This window comes from Patiria miniata, unplaced genomic scaffold, assembly GCF_015706575.1.
Source record: "Patiria miniata isolate m_02_andy unplaced genomic scaffold, ASM1570657v1 HiC_scaffold_11, whole genome shotgun sequence".
NCBI lineage: Eukaryota > Metazoa > Echinodermata > Asteroidea > Valvatida > Asterinidae > Patiria > Patiria miniata.
In genome coordinates, this window is record NW_024037049.1 from 3,628,840 (window position 1) to 3,655,541 (window position 26,702).

At 41.7% G+C, this 26,702-nt stretch overlaps 3 protein-coding genes across 7 annotated transcripts in view; 1 reads left to right on the top strand and 2 right to left on the bottom strand.

The window, feature by feature from the left end:
- The window catches only part of LOC119742199 (centrosomal protein of 170 kDa protein B-like), a 40,780-nt gene extending 37,504 nt beyond the window's left edge, over positions 1 to 3,276 (bottom strand). For all 3 annotated transcript variants that reach the window (XM_038218262.1, XM_038218253.1, XM_038218245.1), the window contains exon 1: positions 3,221 to 3,276. The gene's annotated coding sequence lies outside the window, so the exon portion shown is untranslated. The remainder of the gene's footprint in view (positions 1 to 3,220) is intronic.
- Positions 3,277 to 3,698: 422 nt separating this feature from the next.
- On the top strand, positions 3,699 to 9,930 carry LOC119742219 (ragulator complex protein LAMTOR3-A-like). The gene is made up of 6 exons (XM_038218265.1): positions 3,699 to 3,850; positions 4,559 to 4,593; positions 5,042 to 5,100; positions 6,082 to 6,215; positions 7,535 to 7,598; positions 8,588 to 9,930. The coding sequence occupies exons 1-6, from the start codon at positions 3,842 to 3,844 to the stop codon at positions 8,656 to 8,658; spliced, it is 372 nt and encodes a 123-aa protein (XP_038074193.1). The 5' UTR covers positions 3,699 to 3,841; the 3' UTR covers positions 8,659 to 9,930.
- A 1,091-nt stretch (positions 9,931 to 11,021) lies between these two features.
- LOC119742235 (integrator complex subunit 7-like) overlaps positions 11,022 to 26,702 on the bottom strand; it is a 28,858-nt gene continuing 13,177 nt past the window's right edge. For all 3 annotated transcript variants that reach the window (XM_038218266.1, XM_038218267.1, XM_038218268.1), the window contains exons 7-21: positions 25,847 to 26,078; positions 23,856 to 24,088; positions 23,522 to 23,618; positions 22,398 to 22,567; positions 21,625 to 21,759; positions 20,307 to 20,354; positions 19,125 to 19,280; positions 18,044 to 18,238; positions 17,326 to 17,429; positions 15,916 to 15,984; positions 15,579 to 15,741; positions 14,795 to 14,893; positions 13,407 to 13,515; positions 12,478 to 12,566; positions 11,022 to 11,569 (exon numbers count right to left, since the gene is read on the bottom strand). In XM_038218266.1, coding sequence (XP_038074194.1) covers positions 11,318 to 11,569; positions 12,478 to 12,566; positions 13,407 to 13,515; positions 14,795 to 14,893; positions 15,579 to 15,741; positions 15,916 to 15,984; positions 17,326 to 17,429; positions 18,044 to 18,238; positions 19,125 to 19,280; positions 20,307 to 20,354; positions 21,625 to 21,759; positions 22,398 to 22,567; positions 23,522 to 23,618; positions 23,856 to 24,088; positions 25,847 to 26,078 — 2,151 coding nt within the window. In that variant the 3' untranslated portion in view covers positions 11,022 to 11,317. The remainder of the gene's footprint in view (positions 11,570 to 12,477; positions 12,567 to 13,406; positions 13,516 to 14,794; positions 14,894 to 15,578; positions 15,742 to 15,915; positions 15,985 to 17,325; positions 17,430 to 18,043; positions 18,239 to 19,124; positions 19,281 to 20,306; positions 20,355 to 21,624; positions 21,760 to 22,397; positions 22,568 to 23,521; positions 23,619 to 23,855; positions 24,089 to 25,846; positions 26,079 to 26,702) is intronic.

Sequence of the window (26,702 nt, forward strand, 5' to 3'; positions counted from 1 at the left end):
TGCCGTCAGTTCTACGAAATGAAACATCGGGCACAAATGCGACTGACTCCACTAGCAAAGCAACTCTTCTGATGGATATTTCCAAACTATTTACACCCAACATTCTGATGACACCAATCTGAACTTACCAGAAGTACCGGTATGGCTATGAAGCACGGACCTTTAAAACCATTGACATCAACAGGCTGAAGGGGTTCGAGATGAAGTGCAACAGGCGGGAGTTAAGGATGATAGCTGTGCGGCTCACAGAATGAATGGAAAGGGCAACAGAGAGAGTGCTAGTGGCAACTCTCCAAAGACAGAAGCTGCACAGTAGTTCGGCCACCTCACCAGGGCTCAGAACCTCTACACCCATGTCTTCGAGGGTAGGCATGGTACCTAGAACTGACGGAAGGCTGGCCAGAGGAAGGCAGAGGAGAAGATGGGGTGATGACATCAAAGACTGGACAGGAAAGCTGCTAGCACTAGCAGAGTGCACAGTTACAGCACGGGACAGAGGCAGGTGGTGAAGGCAGGTGTGGCAGATTGTGGTACCTGACCCTCAATCACGAGGATTGGAACAGTCAGGCAGGTCATGTTACTACAGTCAGTGTTTCCCCTGGCTAATGAACTGAGCCAGGTGGTAAAAATTCAAATTGATGATTGAAACAAAATTTACGCAGTCTGCAAACTGAAAAGAATGCAGCGCTCACAAAAAAATGCGTGATGATGCCATATCTACACATCCAAATTGTGAGTTCTTGATACATAGAGTCTAGAGATTAAGGAAAAGGCTCATAAATTACACAAAATGAAAATTTTTTGATTAGAATTTCCTTTATTGCAAATCTTCACAGCGAGGTGGTGATATTGGCAAAAATTGAGCGAGGTGGTCACTGAAAGTAGCGAGGTGGGCCGCCTCACGTTTGAATGGGCAGGGGAAACACTGACTACAGTTAAGATCTCACTCTCTCAGTTACACTAGGCAGTGCTGGTTTTCCTTATCTGGTCAAATTCTCCCCTTTACCATTTTTGGGGGTATATTCGTCCTGAGGCAGAATCCGACCAATCATTGCTGAGCAAGCACCTTGAGGACTTACGACAAGGGTTGATGCTATGGTGCTAACATAGTACCGTAGGTACATAATGTACATGATCATGTCATAACTGATATGGCAAAGATCAATTACACTAGACACAGTGCCACTTTTCCTTATCTGGTCGAATACTTCCTTTTTTACCCTATTGACAATATAGGGTAACAGTGATAGTGATAGGGGTATTCGGGTACATGTTCCGAGTGTGGCCTTTATTTACGGTGGTAGTCCAGTAAATTGGCCACATTAATGGGGCTAAAAAGTGGAGTTAGGAAAATCTCCAAGCTCCATGCCTGGCTCGGCCCGAGTACAAACAGACAAAATTGAAGTTACAAAAACTAACAATCAACACAACAGGTAGCAATATAACACCAGTTTTAATATTTTGGTAAATATGGTTGAATTAGTTAAAGCTCTGGACGGGAGAAAGACAATGGTGCAAAAATAAATGCCATACGAGCTTCCCTTCAGGAGTTACATGTATGCTCTCCCAAAGACACCGTAACAACAGTGTTCGCCTTTTGCGGATGTTGAAGAAACCACTTTTTTTTGCATTGGTGATTGGTCACCGCTGTTCCAGAGACACACAATGTGTATATCGTACACTGAGAATGACACAAAAAATGTATTCCTACTCCGTCATGTCCGATGTAAACAAGCAGGTTTTTTTTTGTCTTTTCTCGGGAACGGTAAGACATTAGGTTGGTTTCCTTTCAACCAGATGTTTGAAATAGGCTAAGTAAACAATCCAAAACATGAAATTTTTGGGGATTTCAGGACCTAGTGCCCCTTTAATTGAAATAAGGAATCCATGAAAATTACAACTTCGCCTTTCACTCGTGTTGTGAGAACGACAATATGCACGTCTGACTGCAAAAAAAGGTAGGACTAGGAAAGTCACATTTTCTTTGAAAGTGCTTTCAAAAATTACAACTAACATGAGCTTATATGAAGACAAAAAAACTGCTTTAGCCTGCAAAAGTCACTTTGGTACTGGACAGTCATCTGCAAAGGTCAGTTTTGAACAGAACTCGTAAAAAATAGAGGTGTCCTAAAGATAAGGATTACCCATGCCTAGGACTAGGTTGAACTAGCCCAGGTGGACTCCCTTTCCTCCCTACGTTACGGAGGGAGTCCAGGGTATGAAGTGCTTAAAAACGGGCGAAAAAAATTATGACCAATATTTTCAATATTTTTACCTTGTTGGAGAAGCTAATTTTTACGTCTTAGTATTCTATGTGTCCTTATCTATTGGGCCGCTGGGTTCAGGAATTCTATATGCGATGCTGACCGACCTTAATCAGGAAAATAAACTCTAAAGCAACGTTAAACTTGTACGTTTTTGTAGACTCGTTTCATCAGTTTCTCACACGTACAATGACCGAGTTTGTGCAACGTGAACGCGCAGTGCGCACGCGCGATTTGCTTAGTAACCACCCTCATACGCATGCGCACTAACTTGAAGGCGCAGTTGCTTATCCAATGACCGAGCATGTTTTCGCGCCAGTTACCAGAAATTGGTCATTGGTTGAGCGTTTTCGTGACGTCGGTTGGCTGGAGTGACGTCACTGTTCCAACCAAAACTAAACAAAGGAGGGCGCTAGCGTGCGTGCGTGCTTTCGACGCACGTACATGGGGACGTACGACTCGGTGATAAACTGATGAAAAGAGACTACAAAAACGTACAAGTTTAACGTTGCTTTACCCCTTTAGAGTTTATTTTCCTGATTAACGTCGGTCAGCATCACATATGCTATGGAATTCCTGAACCCCCCGGATCAATAGATAAGGACACAGTCACAGAAAATGTAGGCGTGAAATAAGCTTCTGTAACGAGGTAAAACGGTAGCTTCCTTCAAGTTCAACCGTCCATGTCAACATCATGTTCAACCTTAGCCCAGGTTGGACGAAGTCTTCATTGCATGCATTACGACTGACGTCCAGGATGAGAATTCTCTACGGATACCACCCAAAATTTTGACCATATTTCCGGTATAAATTTACTCACTAAAAAGCCCCTAATGTTCGTAGTAGTGATATCAAATACACAGTGACGTGATACATGGAAGCATAGACAATATTAAAACGCACAGACGGTGTTTACATGTAAAAAGCGAATAAATATCGGAAAACAATCTCCTTACCTGTCGACCGCATAAATCCGAGTTTATGGAATGAGTTGGGGTGGCTCACAAGAGGGCGGTATACATGTATTTCAGACAGTTCGCTGGTCGCGATCCCAGATCGGGTGCTGTCTGTTGATTGTTGTACGCGCGCGATAATAGGATGCAAAGAAATATGATAAATAGAGTCACACTTGAAATAAGTCTACTTGCAAATCCGCGTAGGTCGTGGTTGCAAATTACGGCTTTGTTTCAGCCGCGGTTGTGTAACTTGCTCCACATTCATATCTAATGGCCTAAATTCAATCAAATGGAATGCACTGGACTTTGTTCTTAAATCATAAGATGTAGTGCTTATGAAACAGAAAATAGAGCTACATTGAGCCTATTTTCCCCACGTCTAGGGGCCTAAATTCTCCTGAAGTCACAGTGGACCAAAACCGGGTTTGGAAACCCCCTTTTTGTAAATAAAATCACGTGCAGCGCCTGTATTGGGAGGGCGCTGTTGATATGATTTAGGTTAAAAATTTAGCACTAGCAGGTGCATGTGACAGCAGTCTAGACTTTATCTCATTCTTAAACCGTGAAAATGTGATTTGACGTTCGAAGTTAATAATAATCTAAATTTGATACATAAGGAAAATGGTCGAGGTAAGTTCCGTCAGAGAGTTAGTTCCATTGTCAGTAGAAAAAGCAATTTTAACAACTCGTCAGGACAGTGTCAATGTCAGACTCATTGTCATTGACTCTGTATTCCTCCTGTATGTTGTCTTACATGTATCTTGGGTTGAACTTTGATTCTGGCGGATGAGAAAAAGTAGAAAAATCGCGGGTAACAGCATGCATGCGTGGCAGGTGAGGTGGAAAGTAATATCTACTTCTTGGAAGAAGTGTGGTTCTGAAAAAGTTAAAGTACTAGTATTATCAAAGAATGTTTGCACTAAAATAATGTTTCTTCATCAGATTTACAACTTTCGGCACTTTTCACAATTTCAGGTCATTTTGATGAACATGAGTGTGCCCTTACGCATAAGGAATACCTTGTCATGCTTGTCATTGTTATGTTGGACTTCATCATTTGCGTCATGTTCGTAGACAGTGGTAGAATTAATTTTAGTAGAAACTAGAATTTTAGAAATTGTACAATTTTACAAACTTGTCAAAACTGTAACGGTCAGGTCAGATAGGCAGCCCCCTCTAGTTTTGTTTAAACATGTCAAATGAAAGTCAATAGTCATGATAGTTAAGAGAGTTTTATTTCATGTATTTGTAAGGTTTTTTTTGATATTATCATTTTTTATATACATCAATATTAATGAACACCTTGTGTTTTTCTATATTCATATTTCTCTTTTACAGGAGTTAAGGAAATACTTCTTCAAGTTGCTCCAGATGTAAGTTATTATGTGGGAGCTATACTAACATGACAAATGTGGTAGATTCCAAGTGTTGTAAAGTCTATGCTCGAGCCAATATATAGCCCATTAGTCCAGCATGTATCTCCGGCATGAAATAATTGACAATGTTTCTATTACCCCTGGATGGGATACCAGTCCATCGCAGGTTACTCCCCAGCTAACATGGCTAATGCCAGGCCCATATTTATACTCCTGGGTGAAGATAGGCAAGTGGGGGCGAAGTGGCTTGCCCGAGGACACAACATTTGACCAGCAGCTTGATTTGAAGCTCTGATCCTCTGATCATGAGTCAAACCCCCCAACCACTAGGCCACACTCTCCAAATTTCTAGTGTTGTACGATTTGTTGAATTAATTGTTTTGTTGAAAAATGGTCCATTTCATATGCCATTAGATTGTCAGTTTCTTCTTTTGTCTCTTTTCAGGGTGGAAGGACTGGAGGCCATAATTGTTACCGACAGAGATGGGGTACCGGTGATTAAAGGTGTGTAAATAGTGGGGGGGGGGGGGGGGGTGGCATGGGGGGGGGGGCATGGGGGGGGGGAGGTATTCCCAAACATTGTAGTCCCAAGCATGCCTCAATATCTTACATGATAATCATCAGAGATCAGCCAGCATGACCTTGAGACAGGGTCAAATATATTTGTACACACTTCATGTCATGAGTTCTCTTCATACTGGAGAACCGGGCCAATTTGAATTTGGTAAAAGAAGAAGTTTCAAGTTATCAACCTACTTGCATTCATTTGCTGTCAGTTTGAGTCAGGTGAGTGCAGTAGTAGGCCTACCGACTTCCCTCGCCTTCAAACCTTGTGCCCGGGTTCATATCCCCTCTCCGTAGACATGGATTAGGTTCACGTCCAAACATCATGTAACCCTAACTCACTAAGCATTTTTGCTAGGATGCAATCTGAATCCTGAAAAATCCTCCAACTGCTCCATGTAAAAATAGCATACAGCCTCAATCCTGCAAAATGCTCTGTTATTTCCTGAATGTGGTCCTTGGAGGGGTGACCACTGCCTCAATCCTGCAAAATCCTCCAGCAATCGCTGTCAATATGTTGAGGCAGAACCATTGACATCCTGGAGCAGTGTGGAGGATTTCAAATATAACATGTATAAATCATGGCCTAAATTTATGCATGGCTGGGCGTAAACAACACAAGGTCCGGCCCAAGACCTTGACACAGTGCATCCAACAAAATCAGCCGCACTTTTTTGCCATATAGCCTCAATCCTGCAAAATCCTCCATTTCGCAAAGAGGATTTTGCAGGATTTGGGAAGGTTGGGGTTAGTGGATTTCTGATTCCTCAGGATATTTTATCTGAAGTATTCCTCGTACCTTTAACGCTTAATTATTTCTTTGCCTCCAGGCCTGCAAGCTATGTTGTGCTCTTTTGAGGAATCCTTGATTTTACAACTGGATTTGATAATGATAAAAAAGAAAGATTCTTTCTATTGCAGTCACCTCAGAGGCTGTTCCAGAGCAAGCCTTGAAGCCAGCCTTTCTAGCAACCTTTGCCATGGCAGCCGATCAAGCCAGTAAGCTGGGCTTGTCACACAACAAGAGCATCATCTGCATGTACGGAGCTTACCAGGTGGGCAAAGGCTTCCCTACCTTGTCCCAAGTGTAGTGGCCGCAAATCACGATTCTACTCACCGGCAATGCAGTTTTACAGGTCAAATTGCAAGTCACGTCAGAAGTCAAATCGGAAGTCACAACAGTGACAAGAGAATGCTTAATGGTCACACCTTTCGTACAGCTTGACTTGACTTGAGATAAGGTTGCTTGACAACGGTTTTGGCATTTCAACAGCTTCAATGTCTCAATCACTGTGTTCTGATCATCATCTAGATTGTACTGATCGCATTGTCTTTCAAACTGGATATATTTCAGTTGAATTAATTTAGTTAATTAGAAACATCCACTCATGGCTATTTTAATTGTATATTCAGGCCTTGTTGGTTTATATTTGGTGATGAAGGGTCTATGTCTAGGGACCTGTGTTTATAACATCAGCTACATAAACCATCTTTAACCCTAACCACGCCCAACCCTTGAAAATCCAACTGCATGTTTTGTTTGATTCTGTTGGAGTGAGTACTGCAATAGTAAACTGATTATGTTTTACATGGGACCAGGCGTACCACCATAATCAGAGTCCAACAGTTTGGGTGTTGAGTTTACCATGTGGTGTTGGATTTTGCAAGAGTGAGGAAGGTTCCTAGTAAATCACTCAAGGGAGTTAGGGTTAAAGTAGAAGTTCACCTCAAGAACTTGAGTTTACCAGAAAAGGTTTTGTGTTACCTTAAAGCTATAGTCCATCATTTGCAGCTATCCGAAAAGTAACTGGCGTAATTATTGTTGAAAAACATACTTGGTTGAAAGATAGTAAGGGGACTAAACTCCCATTCTGAAGTAATCAACGAAAGAAGGCCTTTCCAACGGTGCTTCTTAAGACGCACCGTAGGAACATTTAAATTAGTAGTTCGTTGTGTTATTCGGCGAAGCGCGCGCAAGCATTTGCACGATGCACAGGCATGCGTCGTTGATATATTTCGTCGGATCAGTGCGCGACATCGCGTAGCTGCAATCGGCTCAGTGAGAACGTTTCTTGGACGCTGAATTCAGGCCCAATTCAAAACATGATTCAGCAACTTTTGATTTGAAATTGAGATCCTAGAATGCTGTTTTCCTCGGAATATACAGCTGAAGCTGAGCTGAAACTTCATCGGGTTAGTTGTTCAGTATCCTTCATTAGATTTTGAGCTCTTTTGTTGCTTCAAACGAACAAAATGCACAAATTACAAATGATGGACTATGTCTTTAATGAACCATAACTTGGCATGGTGTTTACGTTGCAGATTCCTATTTCTCTAAAGCCTGACTTGATTGGCCCATTTGCATTCTTTGCAGGTGGTTCAGTTCAACCAGCTTCCATTGGTCATAAGTCTAATTGCAAGTAGTACGGCCAACACAGGTAAGCAAGGTTTCTGGCATGTTTGGAGTCCTTTTGACCACACATTGAATAAGGTAGTGTTTGCCTGTCCCAGAAAGGGCCAGCCTGCGAATTGTTTTTTTTTTCCCAAATGACATCCGTTTCCCATCTTCTGATTGGTCCATTACATCATTCCTCCATGATTACATGCATATCTAATGCCTTGTTCTCCACATCTTGTGAGAATTGTTCCTTCTTCATTTTAGTTATTTAAAAGGTAAAATGAGAAGAAGTGAAAAACGCTCACTGGGATTCGAACTCGGATCACCTGATTTTAGGTCGGGACTACTTCCAACCAGTCCACAAATCAGCTGCCAATCATCGGTGATTTAAACACCATTATTCCTTGTTATATGACTTATTCTCTAAAGCCCTGGACATCACCTGTTGTCCAACTAAGCCCCCTCAGCTTATATCTACACATGCAGTTCCACACAAGCACAAAAATCATGCTTTTTAAAGTTTCTTCAAACCGACAGCAGGGTACATTGCCAGAAGTTCAGAACCACGTTGCTTAGATCTTGATGGAAACTCGAACCAATTTGGGCGTTTCACAACGGGGACCTCATTTTTCCCAGTGCATTTTTGGAGATGGTCGAAAAATTCTCAGCATAGGCTATTTGAAATTGTTAGTTTGTCCGGTCAGTACTTTCGTATAAACTCATGATGAGAATATCTGTTTGCCCTTTTCTTTGCTTGTTATCAATATGGTGTTTTCTTGTATGGCAGCAGAACGCTATGCCCCAATTCTTAACAAATTAGCTCAAGTTGTCTACTGATACTCGTTCAAATGGGCCGTGTTTTGTCGACTGTGAACTTGAAAAATGGTCTCTCCGAGGCAAACTCTTGATGGTGCACTGCATTGTGTAACACCCGAATTGTCTGTCTGTCACTTTTTGTATACGTGTACCATACTATTCTTTTTGTGTCTTTTGACTTCAAGGATTTTTAACATTTCTTTTCGGCTACAGGTTTACTCTTGTGTATGGAGTCCGAGTTGCAAGGAGTTTTACAAGAACTGAAAACGGCAATAGACATATGACACCGACGTCTGTAGATTATTTTTTTTACAGTAGCGTATCAAACAGAGATGTCAGGCAGGGAAGAAGGCGATTTCCTTTTATGAGTTTACCCAATGAATCCCTGCGTTACTCTTGCCTAGTATTATTTCATATTTGAAAACACAAGGTAGATATATTTGTTGTACACAACATGTTGATTCTACTGTGCCCACATGTTGATTATTTTTTTTAAATATTTGGTGGGCTTAGAACATTACATTGTCAAGGAAAAAAGTTATCTTTTATCATGTATCGACTGTGTCTTAGGTACTCTTACGTCATGGGTGGCAAATCTATCATGTAGTCGCCATGAAGATTTTTCAAAAAATGAAAATGTCTGTGTTTTGCTTAAAACTTGTATCTAAAAAGGTTAAAGAATTGTGTACATTAATAATATAAGCTAACTTTTGACAAAGCTGACATACATGTACATGTACATGTACTATAAACCTTATTTGTAAATGTTGGATCATCTATTTCTAAAAATCAAGTGTCAACAATCTGTGCGTTTGGTAACTGTCATAGTTCATATCAGCTTATCAGTTGGATTTTGAAACGATGTAAAGATATAAACAGGAATTTATAAAGCACACACTTTCAAAATACATGTACTTCTCATTAGAATCTGTGAAGATATATTTTAAAGTTCAAACCAATTACAGTCTTGTAACTATCAATTTAAACTTCAAATCTCAGCACATGAAAGTTTCTGGTTGATCCTCATTTGGCATCTTTGTAATTACTTTGATAAATGGTTCAGCGCCAAATGTTAAGACCAAAAGGTCAAACTGCCAGAAAGGTACATTTTAAAAGACTGAGCACAACAAAGGCTCATTATTGATACCCTCCTTTGAAAATTATCCCATTAGTCACTGAAGTGCCTGAAACCGCCCTGCTTATAGATCTCTCTCATAGGACGCCATCTTCGTAGGAAAATTACAACTGCATGTTCAACGCCATCAGGTGCGTGTGCGCGCAGTGTGCTATAAGCGAGTTGCTTGAAATGTCTTCAAAATACGGCGCAGCCGATGCGCACCACGGAAATTTGACGCCCAAAATGCTGATGCACGTGGCAATCTGTAGGAAGTGACGTCATTTGAGAGAGACCTTTTTTTCAGTGAATAAATACAATGTAATACAATTTAGTGCATGGGCAAATGGGTTAAGGACTAGAGTCTTACATCTTTAGTCAAACTGGCGAGCTATTTGATGAGAATAAATGTACAAAATTCCTATGAAGAGAAAATAATTCACAACAGAGCAGTGTTTTGTCTGTCATTAAGCAAGTTCTGCCTTTTTAATTCAATGCACATTGGGTCAATCATTATTCCAAAACTCCCTAGGCATTTTTGCTAGGATGCAACCTAAATCCTGCAAAATCCTCCAACTGCCTCCATGTAAAAATTGTATACAGCCTAAATCCTCCGAAATCCTCCGTTATTTCTTGAATGTGATCCTTTGAGGGGTGACCACTGCCTCAATCCTGCAAAATCCTCCAGCAATCGCTGTCAGTATGTTGAGGCAGAGCCAGCGACATCCTGGAGCAGTGCGGAGGATTTTAAATATAATACAGGCCCAAATTTATGCACAGCTGAGAATAAACAATACAAGATTCTGCCCAAGATCATGACACGGTGCATCCTCCAAAATCAGCCACATCTTTTTGCCATATAGCCTCAATCCTGCAAAATCCTCTATTTCGCACAGAGAATTTGGGAAGGTTAGGGTTTATACTACATTCATGATGGTTGTCAATTTACAAAGTGACTTTTTTTCAGGTTTTCTCAAGAAGACCTATCCATAGAAAAACTATACTCTCAAATCTCATAACCGTGCCTGATCTAGGAAATCCCCGAAGTAAGGTGCTTGAGATGTAGAATCCAAGATTTTGTCAAGGAGGGGGGATGAGATGCTGCAGTCAACACATAAAAACATGATCAACACGTAGTTCGTGTCGCAGAGATACAGTAACAGAAGCAGTGTCAAATTGGGCTCTTGTATTACATACATCCCGAGGACAGAAATGAAATAGGCCATCAGCCTCAGTCCAGGGGCGGTATACCTTGCGCATGCGCACTATAATCATTTATGCCCTGATTTGATACTGGCCAAATCCCCCAGGCTGATGGCCTAAAAAGAGAGAATGACAGATTCTTTGTTACCCTCGAACACGCATCTTTTGTTGAAAACGGTCCTTGAACGTAAGAGCGTGTGCTTTAATGGGAGAGTGCTATTAAAGGGACAAAGGAAAAGACAATACCTTGTCCTCAGGCATAATGGTAAAAAATGCTAGTGTGTATTCACAAGTGTCGTTGTTATTCTCTCCCCCCCCCCCCCCCCCCCCCCCCCCCCCCCCCGAGTCATTTTTTTGAGTCTGACAAATACATGTATACTGAAATGAGGCGTAAATTCCAATTCACTTAATGCAATTGGACTTTGATAATGGATAGGAATCCTCTTTGCATAAGGCGGTGCATGAGTCAAAATCACCCACACCATGGGACTAGTAATTCTCCAATACTTTGCCTCAAACCATGATTTGAAGAAATATAGCTCAACAGCTACACCTTTAGTATTCACAAACAGTGTGAACGAGTGTGAACCAGTCATCTCTGCTTGCCGGCAACAACCCACCAACGCTCATCTGGTCCCAGTGGCCTGCTGCTGCTGCTGCTGCTGCTGTCGCTGCTGCAAGGAGAACTCCTCATACGTCTTGACCAGCAGACTGAGCTTGGGACCGGTCTGCCAGCAGCTGCCGTCGCTGTCCACCACGCTGGCCTCTACGTTGATGGTGTGGGTACCGACCACGGGCAGCGACAGCAGGATCTGGATGCTGAAGTAGTCGTGGTGGGGCTCCACCGACCACGTACCTTCACTGGTCCCACCGTCAGACTAACGGGAGAGAAAAGTGACACAAGATCCAACAAATGAGTCTTAAAGGATCACTCTTGTCTAAAATGCACCATTTTGGGCTGACATGCTTTTCCTATCAAGTGATAATAGAGTGTGCAAGTCTCGCCAGTTCACATTCAGTTTTTATGTGAATGTCTTGGTACCAAACACTGAGCTAGTCAAAGACTCCTGTGTTAGAATTTATCCAACTGTTATTTGCCTATTCAATTAAACGGAATTTGAGGTCGAAATTTTTCATCTTACTGTGGTCGTCAATTTGCAATATTTTCAATATATTATAAACTGTAAATGCTTTCTCTTCTTTCACAGAACCTAAATAATGTCCTTGACTGGATAAGCCTAGTCAGGACACAAAATAAATAAACAAAATATTTTTATATTTAATATACTTTCTGCGCTAAGAGTGTCACTATGTGGCAGACATGGCACATTACAAGTCTACATTAATATTATTATTAAAATAGGACATTACACATGTTGTAGATCCCGCACATTTTTGAGGTAAACTTGCAAGCTCTATTGTCGGGAATACCAGTAAAAAGTAAAACATACATTGTAAAAGTACCTACAAATGTGCTTAGAAAATTTTCGTTTTTTGTGCTATTGCATACAAAAAATTCAGGGTATATAATTTTCATCCATAAAAATCACGCTGTTGCATTTCTAGGCTTGCATTGCTAGGATTTCAAGTAATTTTTTTTCTCTGCGAAAAGTTGCTTCTAACATCACGACTATCCATGATACCATAACATATTTAAACTTGAGTCATACAGCAAAACCCAGCTTGGAAGCTTTAAAAGCAACGGAAACCTCAGAAAACTAGTTATGAAAAAAGACCTCCATACTTCGAAGAGAGAAAAGAATAGGTTCTTGAGTGCAAAGCATACCTCACTGGACTTGCCAACAGCTGTAGTCTTGGCAGTCGCGCAGGATGACGTAACCACCAGCTTCACCTTGCTCACCTTGCGGAAAAGGCCTGAAGGGTTTGAGAAAAAAGAACCACACAAAAGATGTTATTTGTTGAGTGTCAACAGTTGATGCCAATCAGCCCGCCCGATATGTCAATCCCCTCCACATGGAGTGCATGAAGGATGCAATTAAACCCCAATCAGCAAGGAGTCCCATTTCAGTGATTTGGAGGATACTTATTGATAATCGGGCTCGGAGGATAACTTTGCTGTTCCTGGGAGATTGTTGCTGTCAATGCAACAAAGGAAGGACGGTTTCTTATTCTATTGAAGTGTTTTGGAGAGTCTGGTAAGCAAGGGTTAAAACTATCGATCCATTCTATTTTAACATCACTGTGGGAGGCCAAATTTACAGTACCACTCAAAGCAGTCCATGGGCTCTGTACGCCAACAAAAGAGGGCGCGTTTTAACCACTTTGAGAGCCCTTAATTGGACGGGACACCACATGTGAGTACAGGACTGGTTCGCATGTGAAGTACACACGACTAATTTATCCTGAGTGTGTAAAAAGCTAAACCATAGCATCGTCGCACGATGGCCGCGTCGTCAGCCCGCGAATACGTTCGACTGTCTCGCAGACTAATCCCCGCCCCCAATAACTTTGGACCATTCGAAATACGCAGTGGATGGACCAGGAACCAGTCTAGGTCACCCCCAACTCTCCTTTCGGGCCGTTGAAGGGGTGCTTGTGCACGGAGCCCATATCCAAAGACTAAAACTCTATGCACATCATGACGTTTTTGATACAGTTTTGTGCAAATTATATTGATTATTGGTCTACGTGAATATTGCTTCTATGTATGAGTCTGGATGGCTTTCACCACACCAACAAATTGTCAGTTCTCACCGGGTTTGCTACCATGCTGTATAACACCTTCGACCTTCATAGCCAAGTGCGTGTCCGTAGCCAATGATACAGGTTCATTTGGATTACGTGCAGTTGGTGACAAAGCAAGCTGGAAAAAAAATAACATAACACCATTGAGAACAGATATGATCCCCAACAAGTCAAATTAAATTTCTGAGGATCATGAGGTACAATAGACCACTTGTACTCGGGCGAGCAGTTCTTATTATGATGTCCATTTCCTCAAACCGTTCATTGCTAAAGGGTAGTCTTACTCTCGTTCGCAGTAAGATGGTACCCCGGCGAACCGAGTCCGAGTATTTACTATTTTGACCTTGCACGATTAATTATTCATGACACTTCCAAATAAGGATTGATACAATTTCTGTCCAATCAGATCACTTGTTACAAAAGCTGACCACCAACGTGAGCTCAACTACAGTACGGTAAGGTACCCTGGAGAACCAAGTCCACGTATTTACTATTAGACCTTGCATGATTAATTATTCATGACACTTCCAAATATGGATTGATACCATTTCTGTCCAATCAGATCACTTGTTACAAAAGCTGACCACCAACGTGAGCTCAACTACAGTACGGTAAGGTACCCTGGAGAACCAAGTCCACGCATTTACTATTAGACCTTGCATGATTAATTATTCATGACACTTCCAAATATGGATTGATACAATTTCTGTCCAATCAGATCACTTGTTACAAAAGCTGACCACTGACGTGAACTCAAGTACAGTACAGTTGAAGGTACCCTGGAGAACCAAGTCCACGCATTTACTATTAGACCTCGCCCGATTAATTATTTACGACACTTCCAAATATGGATTGATACAATTTCTGTACAATCAGATCACCTGTTACAAAAGCTGACCACCGACGTGACCTCAACTACAGTACGGTAAGGTACCCTGGAGAACCAAGTCCACACATTTACTATTAGACCTTGCATGATTAATTATTCATGACAATTCCAAATATGGATTGATACAATTTCTGTCCAATCAGATCACCTGTTACAAAAGCTGACCATTGACGTGAACTCAACTACAGTGCGGTTGGACGAGTGTCAAACTAGCAAATAAGTGAAATAAACAGGAGGTACCTTTTTGAGACTTGAGTTACAGAGCTCCTATCAGGATCTTGCGACACCATCACGGTGTCTTTATCAACTGGCAAATAAGTGGATTCGGTTTGTCTTTGGATCATTTGAAATAGGCAGTGGATGGACCAGGAACCAGTCTAGGTCTCCCCCAACTTAGACTTACGGCGAACAAGAGGACAACCCCAGCTAGCAAGAATGGGACAAAAGTAGAACATCAGGAAAGTTTGGACTGATCAACACAAACTGAAACAGGACTAAGGTGGTCTACCTTGATGCTGGTTGACTGTAACGCCTGGAAGAAGTAGCGTGGAAAACCAAAAGGCAATCGCATCATCCCTGCACAGGCCTCAATTAGGCAATTCACATGCTGAAACAAAAAACAATTAATGAGACAAAATAAATAAACTGATAACTGAACCCCCAAAAATGTTGGTTGCAAAACAAATTCCATCGCAAGTCCTTACAAGTCCAGTCACAAGATATTCAAATGAACTGTTAAAAACCCATTTCTTTGTTATCGTTTCGGTTTGCGGTAACACCATGTGGTAACAACTACTGTCGCTCAGTAGATTTTTAGTTCAGATAAGAACTTGTCCTGCTTATTATCAACTTTCGCCAAGTAGTTTTTAATTCTGATAAGATCAGTCCTGCTTAGTTCTAAAAGAACTTGTTCTAAAAGAACTTGTCTTTGGTCTCAACATTTCGACTAGCCTGCTCTAGTCATTGTCAGGAGACGATTTCCTTGTTATTGTTCATCCCCTGTTTACTGGTGCCCTAGCATGCCAATTGATTCGTGAATTACTTGTGACTGGACTAGTGAGGGACTCTCTTAACACTGGTAACAGGCTCTGTGTGCGAACACAGTGTTTGATTCCAAAATGCGATTTTCTTCCATGCCAATATATTTGCGTCTTTCAATTCATTAAAATTGAATTTATAATGACAGCGCAGACTATATACAAGCTATTACTTTACGTAATCAGTGCCGAAAGTAAGTATACTACAAGCCCTACTGAGTACACAATTTGTATTTAGGGCCTCTTAATATGTACCTGATGAGAAATAGACTGTCCGTCCGTCTGCGCTAGAACGTTCTGCAGATCTTTCAAGATGGCGTCCGTCAACTGTAGCTGCTTTTTGGCTTGTTGCTTGTTGGTTCCTGTTGAGCCCTCCACGGCATTACAGCTACCCAGGAGATTCCACTGCTTGGAGCCACTGCGGGGAAGCCACCAAATCAAATGCAACTTGTTTGTGAGATGTTATTCCCTAAATTCACGTAACACTTTGGATGTGTAGTGACAAAGCACTGCAAAGTTCATGTGTTATAGCATTTCAGTTAATTTGTTGCGATGAGGACTAGCAAATCAACTGTTGAAATGTCGTTCTTACCTGTAGGCTGGATTGTTGAGGATGAGGCAGTCAATGGCATGACCAAGCAACAAACACTGTTGTTGAATTCTTTGAAAAACAGCAGTGAAGGAACTTTGTTTTTATTAATTGTACTGCAACAAAGTTGCAGTGCTGGTTCTCCATGACCTTATTTTGTATTCATAAATACCTGAGGTAGTTTACCCATCTCTATGGAGTACCGAAGTGTGACGTCATTTAGAACCAGAAAGTGTACTGCAAACGAATGGAGTACGCGCGCGTGTTGGTTCACGGGCTGAATCACGCGCTAATGTCTTTCACATACATTTCGCACGCGTGACGTATTCACTTCGGTACTCCATAGACCTTTATCATGCTGCCACCATATCAGTCATGTTCCCTGTATCCAATAACAGTGCTGAATGATAACGTTTTTTGTGCAAAAAGGAACCAGACTATTTTTCCTTCCAGCCTCGCATTGGTTACATTGATTTGAATGGGGATGGTTTTAAACCTTCCTGTAAAGCACTGCTGTGTTCTGCGCCACATTGTGCAGAACGTGCCTCGCGCGTGCCAATTTCCATAAAAGGAGATTTTTAGCACTAGGCGCCCGAGGCACATACCATATATATGGCGAGAGGAGCATTTCACAAATCTGCGCTAAAACTATTGAACAAAATCGTTGGAAATTTGTGAATTTTTGACTTGTTTTGACTTTTTGACCGAAAGGTATGTATGAATGGGAATAAATATATTACATGTATATATAAAAAATTAAAAAAAAATATAAAAAAAATCCATCTTATTAATATATGCTTGGCCGGTTTTAAACAAGTATGTTTAAGGTTTTGATCATGTACGTTGAAAATAAGTACGCGCTTTAGGGCCTGGCCACAGATAATGTACGGCTAGGGCCATTGTCCGCATCCAGGCCCCTAACCAGCAAGAGCAGCAAGAATGGACAATGTGCGAGTAGTCAACGATGGTAAAACTGAGGTAGTATGAGCAAAACGTAATGAGCCATTTGCGAGTGACCTATAACCTTTGGGATTTGCATTTGAAAAACATCTGGTACACTGGCTTGCTCAGAGTGCTTGGCACATTTTAACTTTGAATTCTCCAGACCAAAGACACTGTTGCTAATCACATGATTCGAGGCAAGCTCTTGCATAGTTACAAAAGAGACGCTCAGCACCAATACATTGTTCACAATGGGTGAGAATGGCACAAAGATACCAGACCATGCCAGAGCTGGGGGTTGCAAAGTTAAAACGTGCAAAGCGTTGGATTAAGTCAGCGTTCCAGATTTCATTCAAATTTAACTCGCAAATGGCTTATTGCACAGGCACATGGTGAGGACAGAATGACTGATGGTTGAACCATTGTTGTTCCTGGGACTCGCTCACGAGAGCCTTGTTTTAGTAAGGATACAATTTGATCTTGCTGAGCGAGTCGGGATCAGCATCAAAGGAAGTCTGGTACAGCCGAGCATAACGGACACTCAACTGTTGGACCTGTGTCGCACATTGCTGCATCTAGGATCCAAGATCAGTAACAAATCATGAACGATTTTAATTACTATCCAACTAACCAAATGTTAATAATATACCATCAAAAGGCAAATTATGTTCCCTCTTACACTTTTTGTTTTTACTTTTCTCAATAACTTCTGAAAAAAAGTAGTTAGAAATAATTATGTCAAAATCATTGGAAAAGCAAATACAGGTTGTCCCACAAAAAAACCTTATAAAATTGGGCATGTTTTCAGAAAAGTGGGGGTAGTATTCAAAATCGTGTCTAATGTATTGCCGAGTAGAATAATTGGTCTTCCAAATGCTTTTTATTTGGTTTCATTAGGATGTTTTGTTTATTTTTGTTTACTTTTTTATTTATCAAATTTACAGATCAAAGCCAGTAGAATAAGTCACACATTACTCCCGAACAAAGGAAATAAAAGTTTACCTAATCCCCCCAAAATCCCAACGAAACTTGGATTAAGTACATTGTGAACCAGACTATATGGGTTCAAGTGATAAAACTAAGTTAGCTGAACGTGATTATTAAAGTCCGCACAGAACGATGGACAATACATGAAGGTAGTAAAGTGTATTTGTTTTTTTAGAAGAGACTTTAATAGAAGTGGCTCTACCTCTGTTGCCATGTGCCCACATCTCAGCAGCTCCTGGCCCATCGTCAAGGCAACAGCCGGTGCAATAGCGGGAGGCGGGCAGGTCCGGATGGTTGCTAGGCAGGACAGTAGGAGCAGACAGGAATGCAGCATATCTGCCCGCAGCCTCATGTAGTCACAGTGGAACAGGAGAGGGTGGGAGGGCGTCGAGGCCGCCTGCGAATATGGAGTCAAGAATGCTGTAATATTGTAACTTCAGATATACACTTTTGTTTAGCTATCGGTAACCATAATTGACTAAAGCCCTAACTCCCTAGGCCTTTTTGCTAGGATGTAGCCTCAATCCTGAAAAATCCTCCAATTGGCCTCATGGAAAAGTAGCATATAGCCTCAATCCTACAAATTCCTCTGTTATTTCTTGAATATGGTCCATGGAGGGGTGACCACTGCCCGAATCCTGCAAAATCCTCTGGCTATAACTGTCAATAGGCTGAGGCAGAGGCAGTGACATCCTGGAGCAGTGCGGAGGATGTCAAGTATAAGCAAGGACTAAATTTATGCACGGCTGAGCATAAACAACACAAGGTCCGGCCCAAGACCTTGACACAGTGCGTACTCCGAAATCAGCAATGTACTTTTGCCATGTAACCTCAATCCTGCAAATTCCTCCAATTTGCAAAAAGGATTTTGGAGGATTCAGGGCAGTTAGGGCTAATTATTTACCATTATTGACTACTGAATCATCAAAAAAGCTTACTTGGATTAAAGATTGTACTGGTACTAAACGCCCTGTGAAATTGTCCGTCTGACATGCCGTCATTAGAGGAAATCAAGAAATGTAGGTCATTTCCAATGATCAGTCAACTGACTGATATTTGGAAATAAAGAGTGCTATAGACGAAATCGTGTTTCATGATCAAAAGGTTGTGCATGATTTTTCACTGTTTTCTTGAAAAGTATAATATCCACTGAGCTGCAAGTTCAACAGGTTAGGTTTTGCACGTTCTGCTTTGGATTTTGAGTGGTGTTATTATTGGAAACCAACAAATGCATGAAGAGCAAACGATGCTTTCAGGCTGACATTCCATTACAGATCTTTTACCTTGAGATTGGACAAGCCTTTTTCATAGTGTTGCAAGGCCTTGGCTAGGCAAGGCATGAGATTGTCAGGCTTCTCAGTGATGTCTGCGAGGCAGGTCTCTCCCAGGCAGAACTGCTCCAAGCCGCACAGCCAGTAGTAGTAGTGCTCAGAGGCAACCTGAAGAGGGCCAGAAAATAAACAGGTTTTTTTCAAAGGATTAAACATGTCCTATCCATGCAACATTTAGGTATCATCCTTGTTATTTTTCTAGGAATACACAAGTTAATCACTTAAAAGTGAGACACCCAACAACAACAAAATTGGCCCACAATTAGTTACGGAATCATTACTTTAAAAACTTTGAAATATTTTGGGCCAAACAATAATTATGTTCTCGCAAGGTAATTGGTTCCTGCCCCATTGTCATCAATAATGTAGAGACCAGAAACCAGATCTGATCTTGCGCAAAAGCAACCGCCATTTTCAGGGGGTTGGAAATGCCCAAACAAGAAAAAGTAGGTTTTTTTCTTTAACCAGTTCACGCCAGGATTGTTTGGACAAGAACCGAACGAGGCACGGAATTACTTTTCACTCGACCTCAAGCAAGGCGGGTTAAAGCCATCACCCTCGGGCAGCACACTCATATATTCGGCCTTGATCACTGCGAGCGGGTCGCAGACAGATATTTCCGGTTTCGCTCCCTGCGTGTTTAACCGTCATCCGTTCCGAATACCACAAAACCCTTGCGTGTATACACATCATCAGGCACAAACTGGTTAACCCTTTAGTCACTGTAGCACCCAAAACCGCCCTGCCTATTACTCACTGTAGCCCCTAAAACCGCACAAGCACTCTATGGTTTTACAGATTCTTTAGTGAATAAACACAATGTAATACAATGTAGTACAGGTCCTAATAGGTTACGATAAATCATACAACATTTTTAATCATATGAATATAATTATATGACAATTCAGTAAGATTTGAGGCTTTGCATGGTGGAGATACTAAATAATGAAAGGTTTGCGGAAACACCATGTGCGAATAATTTCTCAACTAAGAGAATGGTTCTGAAAAGAACCAGAGGTATGAACTCGACGTTCCGATCAGTATGCTCTGACCATCTTCAGGAGACCGTGAGAAATTATTCGCACATGGTGTTTCCGCAAACCTTTCATTATTTATATAACAATTCAAAAGTACCTGTGTTGCTAGCTTGACAAAAATTTCCGCTGCAGTTTCATGGCAATTCTGAAAACATACAAAATTGTGGAACAAGAGCAATTACAATATTCAACCCCCACCCAAAGAAAGAATAGGAAGAACACTGGTACCAATAATCAATTAAAAAAAATTTAATATGATATCAATAATTTTTTTTTTTTTATGTTAACTGTATTTCTGCTGTAGAATAAAGGGTAGGTAATACTGCAATGCAAATCATGTCAGGTCACAACACTAATGGAATGAACGATGACATAAGAATCAGGCATGCAACTGGGAAATCACAAAAAAAGAGGAAATTCAAATTTTCCCCAGACTTTGTACAGTGTTTTTCTATTTTCAATGGCACACATGGGAAGTAAAAAAAGAGGAAATCAGCTGATCCGAGGAAAAGTTGCATGCCTGAAGAATGCATTTGTCACAAGTCATTTGAATAGCTTGGCACTTGGGACTTTTAACTGGTACTAGACTGATGATTGACTTGTTAAGACTTGTGACTTGATTCAGGGAGAATATTGGGAGAAATTGAAAACTCCACAAAATACTCTGTAGAGAGTTTTGATGGTCACCGAGTGCATAGACCTTAAGCACCCCTGAACGCCAATTTCTTTTGTTCTATATAAACCTTTATGGTAAAAAGTAAAACACCTTTACAGTAAAACCATCCGGAATTCCAGATTTCATAAGGGATTCTTAAAAAATGCAGAAATCAGGAAAATCCTGACCAAACAATCCAGACATCGGGAAAAATCCTGCCGAAAATCCTGAAACGAGGAAAAATCCTGACATTTCTCGCCCCTTTTGAAAACACCTCTAGAGCTCCATAAAAAAGGGGATGGATATCGTTGGTAAGGACGCGTCTGAAGTACATGGCTATGATCGGCAATAACAAACGTGTCTATGGAAAGTGGACTAAGCCACTTCCATAGGCCCATGTGTTAATTAATGCTAGCCAAAGTCAAATTATTCAGATACTTCAGATGGAATCTGCATCGGGGTGATATCAATTCACAGGGTTTTGCACTTCACTGACGTATTCTGATTCGGTTGCGGTACCCGCTGCTATATCAGATTCGAACCAGCCAGCCGACCCTGGCAAGCTCGGTGGTGGAGTGGTAAGACGCCTGCACTAGTAAGCAGGAGGTCGTGGGTTCGTGTCCCCCATGAGTAGTTCGTAATTTTTGTTTTACTCACAATCTCTCGCGACAACACTGAGTATACCATGTTCATAAAGAATGCATCAGTGATGGGCACAACCTATTATTCAGATGCAACATGAGGGGCGTAAGCTACTCACCAGTCTTGTTGCTTGGTGCGCAATGCGGTACGCTGGCCACGGGTAGTGATCAACTAATCTCTGGATATTCTGACTGATGCTCTGGCAGGATCGGCCCTTCCTGTCGGCTAGCAGCAGCAACATTGCTAAGCCAACCTGTATAACAGGACGGGTAGTATCAATTTTAACCCTAAAAGGGCCGGGGGGGGGGGGCAGAATCAGCTGCCCCCTCAACTTTTTCCGCGATAGCCTTGAAATTTTTTTTTTGCGACCAGAGCTGTTATGACTTTTTAGCCTCGAGCCTTGCGCATCTTTTGATACCAAAAACATAAAAATCGGATTACCAAAAAACATATAATTTTCCGGCGCTATACCAGTATACTGAACTTTCCCATATATGTCGTGTACATAGAGCACAATTACCATTCGTGCATATGAATAATTAATTAGCCATAATTCCAAACCCTTTGACCTATAGTCATGAAATTCCTTGGGTATGTTCACGATGAGTAGCTCTATGCATGTACCGAGTTTCAAAATTTTTCGGCACTCGATAGCCGAGATCTTGGGGGGGGGGGGGCGGAATCAGAAGCTTTTGAACTGGGCTTTCATATCCTAGATTTTGAAAGTGCTACATGCAGAACTTCACTAAAACAATAGTCCCGACATTTGGGTTTTGTGTGTTTTGACTCACCCTGTAGTTATCATGGCACAGAAGTCCATAGTACTAAGTAACACAATCGATAAAAGACTGTAATCCAATCGTAATGGTCTAACAAATGCCAGTGACTTACGAGCATATCGTGTTTCACGCTGTTGTTTCTCCCGTCGCCCTGAGCTTGCTCCTGATGGAGGGCATCAGCGTACAGTTGTTGTAGGATCGGCAGGTGATGGGTGAATAGATCCTCCGGTCGGGATTCCCCAAGAGACACAAGACATTGGCACAATGCCAAACTGCTCTCCCCTGTCCGCAAAAGACAACATTTTCTTTGAACATTGGCTAATTTAACAGATCAGACCAAAAAAAAAAAAACCAGCGTGTGTGCACAGTAACTCATATTCATGAGTGACAGCCGACTTCTTAACAGACCATTCACCATTACATGTCGGCCGATAGTTTTGCTATTTATCAGGGATTCGCGCACAGGGGAAATGTGATGTGCAGTCAACTATTGCATAAGTAACCAGTGCAATAAGTCTACTACGCAAAAACAATAACGGAACTACTACACGGAGGTAGTGTGCACTCACAAACTTTGCCCTAGCTACATGAAATAATGGCGGCACACACCAACATTTTGCCCAGATAACTAGATGAAATTTGGTAAATAGGCATGAGGTATAATAAACGAGATATAACATATTTTATTTCGAAATATCGCGAGAGATTCCGTGAGATCCCGCCACGCGCATGCGCAGTCATTACGCCACAACGGGTGATAGCGGGAACCGCTGTCATTTTCTTCACGGAGTGAAATAATTATTTGTATCAAATACTTCACTTCGCTTTTGTCCTTTCTTAATCTCCGACGGAAGAATTGTGATCCATGGTAACCATAAGGAAAAAACTGACGGCAAAAAGACGCCGAACAAGGCAGCGGTGTGCTCACCGACTGCTGCTTGTGCAACGACACCATACAGTACGGGCATGACCACGAGTGCAACAACAAGCACTCCTGCATGTACAACTGCACCATACTCTACAAATTATTAGCTCCTCTTGGTATTTGAAGTTGACAAACTAGTTCCCTCGTCTTTTACAATATAGATGTGATGAATTGAAAATGGACTCGCCTTTGGCGTGGGAACTAGTTTGTGAACTTCCAATAACGAGGGGGAGTAAAAATCAACTATCCACCATGAAACTATGTTTTTTTTAATACTATGTTATGGAGCTGTGCCTGCAAAGACTTCTCACCTGAGGTGGATGTCAGAGCGGTGGTCAGTGTGTTGATCAATGCTGGTAGGGCCTCTGGACACCTCTCACTCAAATCACGGACACAGCCCAGCACGACCTGCCGACAAACATGACAAACATCAACATCTCTACAAGTGTTCTTCTCATTGTCTTCTCTCTGCAGGTTTCTTCAGGCTTGCGAGCTACAGTGCCTAGGGCGCTTTTGAGGAATACTTGGTTTCATTACCAGAAATAAGTAACTAATAATAATTGTAACAATAATAAAATTGAGATTGCTGAAATTGTTTACCACGTACTGACAGTATGATGATGTTAAGTATTTCATATTATTTACCTTGAGGGCTTGTACTGATGTCCTTGTTTCCTCGGCCAAGCACTGTATGACAACATTCTGAGCTGCCGATGCTATCGCCATGTACGAGAGGACGAGGGATTCTCGGTTGTCATGGAAACCAGGGCCAGCATTCCCCCATTTGGCCAGAAGGGTCCTTATCTGGATGGCCGTTGCCGCGACGCTCACGTCCCAGTGGTGACTCAGGGTGCTACAGAGGGTTGCAATGGCCTCAACTAGGAGGCACAAAGAGAACGGAAGATGATCATGATGTAATACATGGATACATGTGATGAACAGAAAAGGCAGGAATCCATTATTCTAAACTTCAATTGAAGTGTCATCTGTCAGCACAAATTCAAATGTTCATCTGGAACAATTGGTTTTGATCTTTGACAAAACAATTTGAAATGTATACCGTCTGTAAGTAGTTAATAAGAGAAACTGGCCTTCCTTTTTAAAAAAAATGATTGACAAACACGTGAAGTTGCTCTCTGCAAGGGATTTTGGTGTTGTGGTCTGGAGCATTGAATCTGTGGTCTGCGGGTAATTCGGCAGTTTGTGGGTTCGAGTCCAGCCTGGGGTTATGGTGCGTGTGCAATTGGGCAAGGCAATTTGTCACTCATTGCTTCTCCCCACCCAGGAGTAAATGGGTACCTGTGAGGGCAGAGATGGCTAATGTGATTGATTTTAGCTACTTAATGCCAAAATGGCAGCATCGAGCTGTATACTCCCCAGGAAGCTGAGATGGTATTTGGAATGTACGTTTCATTGGCCCAATGAGCAGGGCAATCATGATGTAGCTGCTTGAGCACCGATACTGGTTATTAGGTGCGCTATATAAATACACATTATTATTATTATTCAATTCGGGCGATTCACAATGCAGTGCGCCACCAAAAGTTTGCCACGGAGATTTCATTTTTCACAGTGCATTGTGGGAGATGGTTGACAAATTTGCAGAGCGGGACATTTGAAATGTTGCGTTTTTCCAGTCAGTAGTTTCATAAGTGTATGATGCGAATATCATTTCGCCCTTTTCTTTTCTTTTTATCAATATGGTGTTTTTTGTAAGGCGGCAGAACGCTATGCCCCAATCTATAACAAATTAGCTCAAGTTGTCTGCTGACACTCATTCAAATGGGACATGTTTTGTTGCACGGCAAAATCTTGATGACGCACGGCATTGTGAATTGCCCGAATTGTCATCCCAAATTTTTTAAACTGCTCTTTTTCTAGGCAATACATAAGTCAGCAACTTTTAAATGAGACATTAAACATGAAAACTCGCCCCTGTTGAGTAATGAAATAATTATTTTACATTTTTTTTGTTATTTGCAGCCCGAGAATCATTCAGCCAGATCTTGTTGTGCATTAGGTTGTAAAAGCAACCCAAATAAAATCCTTCTCTAGAAGGTTGCAAACACCAAAATAGGGAACATTGCAGGTTGTTTTTTTTTACATCTATGCACACAACTAACAAATTGAAGTACTTCATGAAAAAAAAATCACACGGAGTTGCCACGTGGAGAATTTTATCACCACATGTGTTTCTAGGTCAATAACCCCTGCATGCCTGTACATGCACAAGATATAGGTCATTCACATCGTCAGGGATTGTTTACAACCTGTCTGAGCTCTGGGCGGCACGAGGGATTGACACAAAGGGATCGGCGGCACGAAGGGTTTGGCCGCCACTTTCTCTAATTACTGCACAAAGGCATGAGCCGCCATCTTGGCTTCTGTCTTTCAACACTCCTTACTCCGGAGTGGCTAGGGTCTGGCCAATGGGAGTCTACAGGCTTGTGGTGTATAGTAGGGGTGAGGATTACATGGAAGCTTGGCCTAATTGGCCCATTGAAGAAAAAAAAGTTATGCCCATATTTGGAATATGTGGAGAATTGTATCACCGCTTTGCTGCTCGGAGGGTTAATATGTTGAAGAGCATGCATCTGGAGGAAATTAAAGTTTAAATCTTATTCTTGTATAAGTACCTTGTTCCTGCAACAACAGGGCCGGCGTGGCAAAGAGAATGGCCAGGATTCTGAGTCGGTTGGCCAGCAAGGTTGTTGACTCGCGACCCTGGCACTGCTGGGTCAGAGTAGAGAGGTTGTCGCCAGTCCACATGTGAGGTGCCTTCCTGGCCAAGAGGCACAAGTCCTGTACGCAGGTCATCTGAACGGCTATGCGGGGATCATGGCATAGATAGCCCAAAAGAAGACCAACCTAACAAAACCAAAAACTTACATATCAACTCCTGTATCAAAATTGGGCACAAAACAAAAAGAATGCAAACATACATTCTGTGCCAAGTTATCCTTAAAGTCAAAATCAATCAAGTGACTGGTTTCAACAGTTAAGAATTCCCAGCCTACATAAAGCAAGACTGACAGGCCTTGACTGTTTCTGTAACTCGATACAGCTTCGCTTTGGCCGTGGGTAATTGATAAGCCAGCTGTGCCCACAACTTGCCTGCTTTGTCTGTTCATGGTCTGTTGAGTGAGTTTGACTAGTCCGCTGTGCCACTGTGCTCTAAAAAAAAATCCTGTTTCCTCAAGTTTTGAATTATTCTGACAGGCAAAAAAAAAATCATATTTCACAAGTTCCTCAGTCAAACATACCAAATAACGTTGTGGGTACCCCTTTAAAGTAGGTTGAACTATTGACCCTGAAAATGCAAGCCAAACACAAGCCCCATGACAAGAACCACGTTTGTGTAATAAAATCCTTATAGCGAGTTTAGCTGGCCTATCCGCAGGGCATGGATAATCCTGTCAACAAGGCTAGTCAGCAAGCTCAAGTGATGGCTGTTTGCAGTTCTCTTACCACTTATTCAACCTAAATATGATA

Coding starts and splice junctions, on each gene's coding strand:
- LOC119742219 (XM_038218265.1), top strand. Junction 4,594..5,041: donor TTCTTCAAGTTGCTCCAGAT/GTAAGTTATTAT, acceptor GTCTCTTTTCAG/GGTGGAAGGACTGGAGGCCA. Junction 6,216..7,534: donor GCATGTACGGAGCTTACCAG/GTGGGCAAAGGC, acceptor CATTCTTTGCAG/GTGGTTCAGTTCAACCAGCT.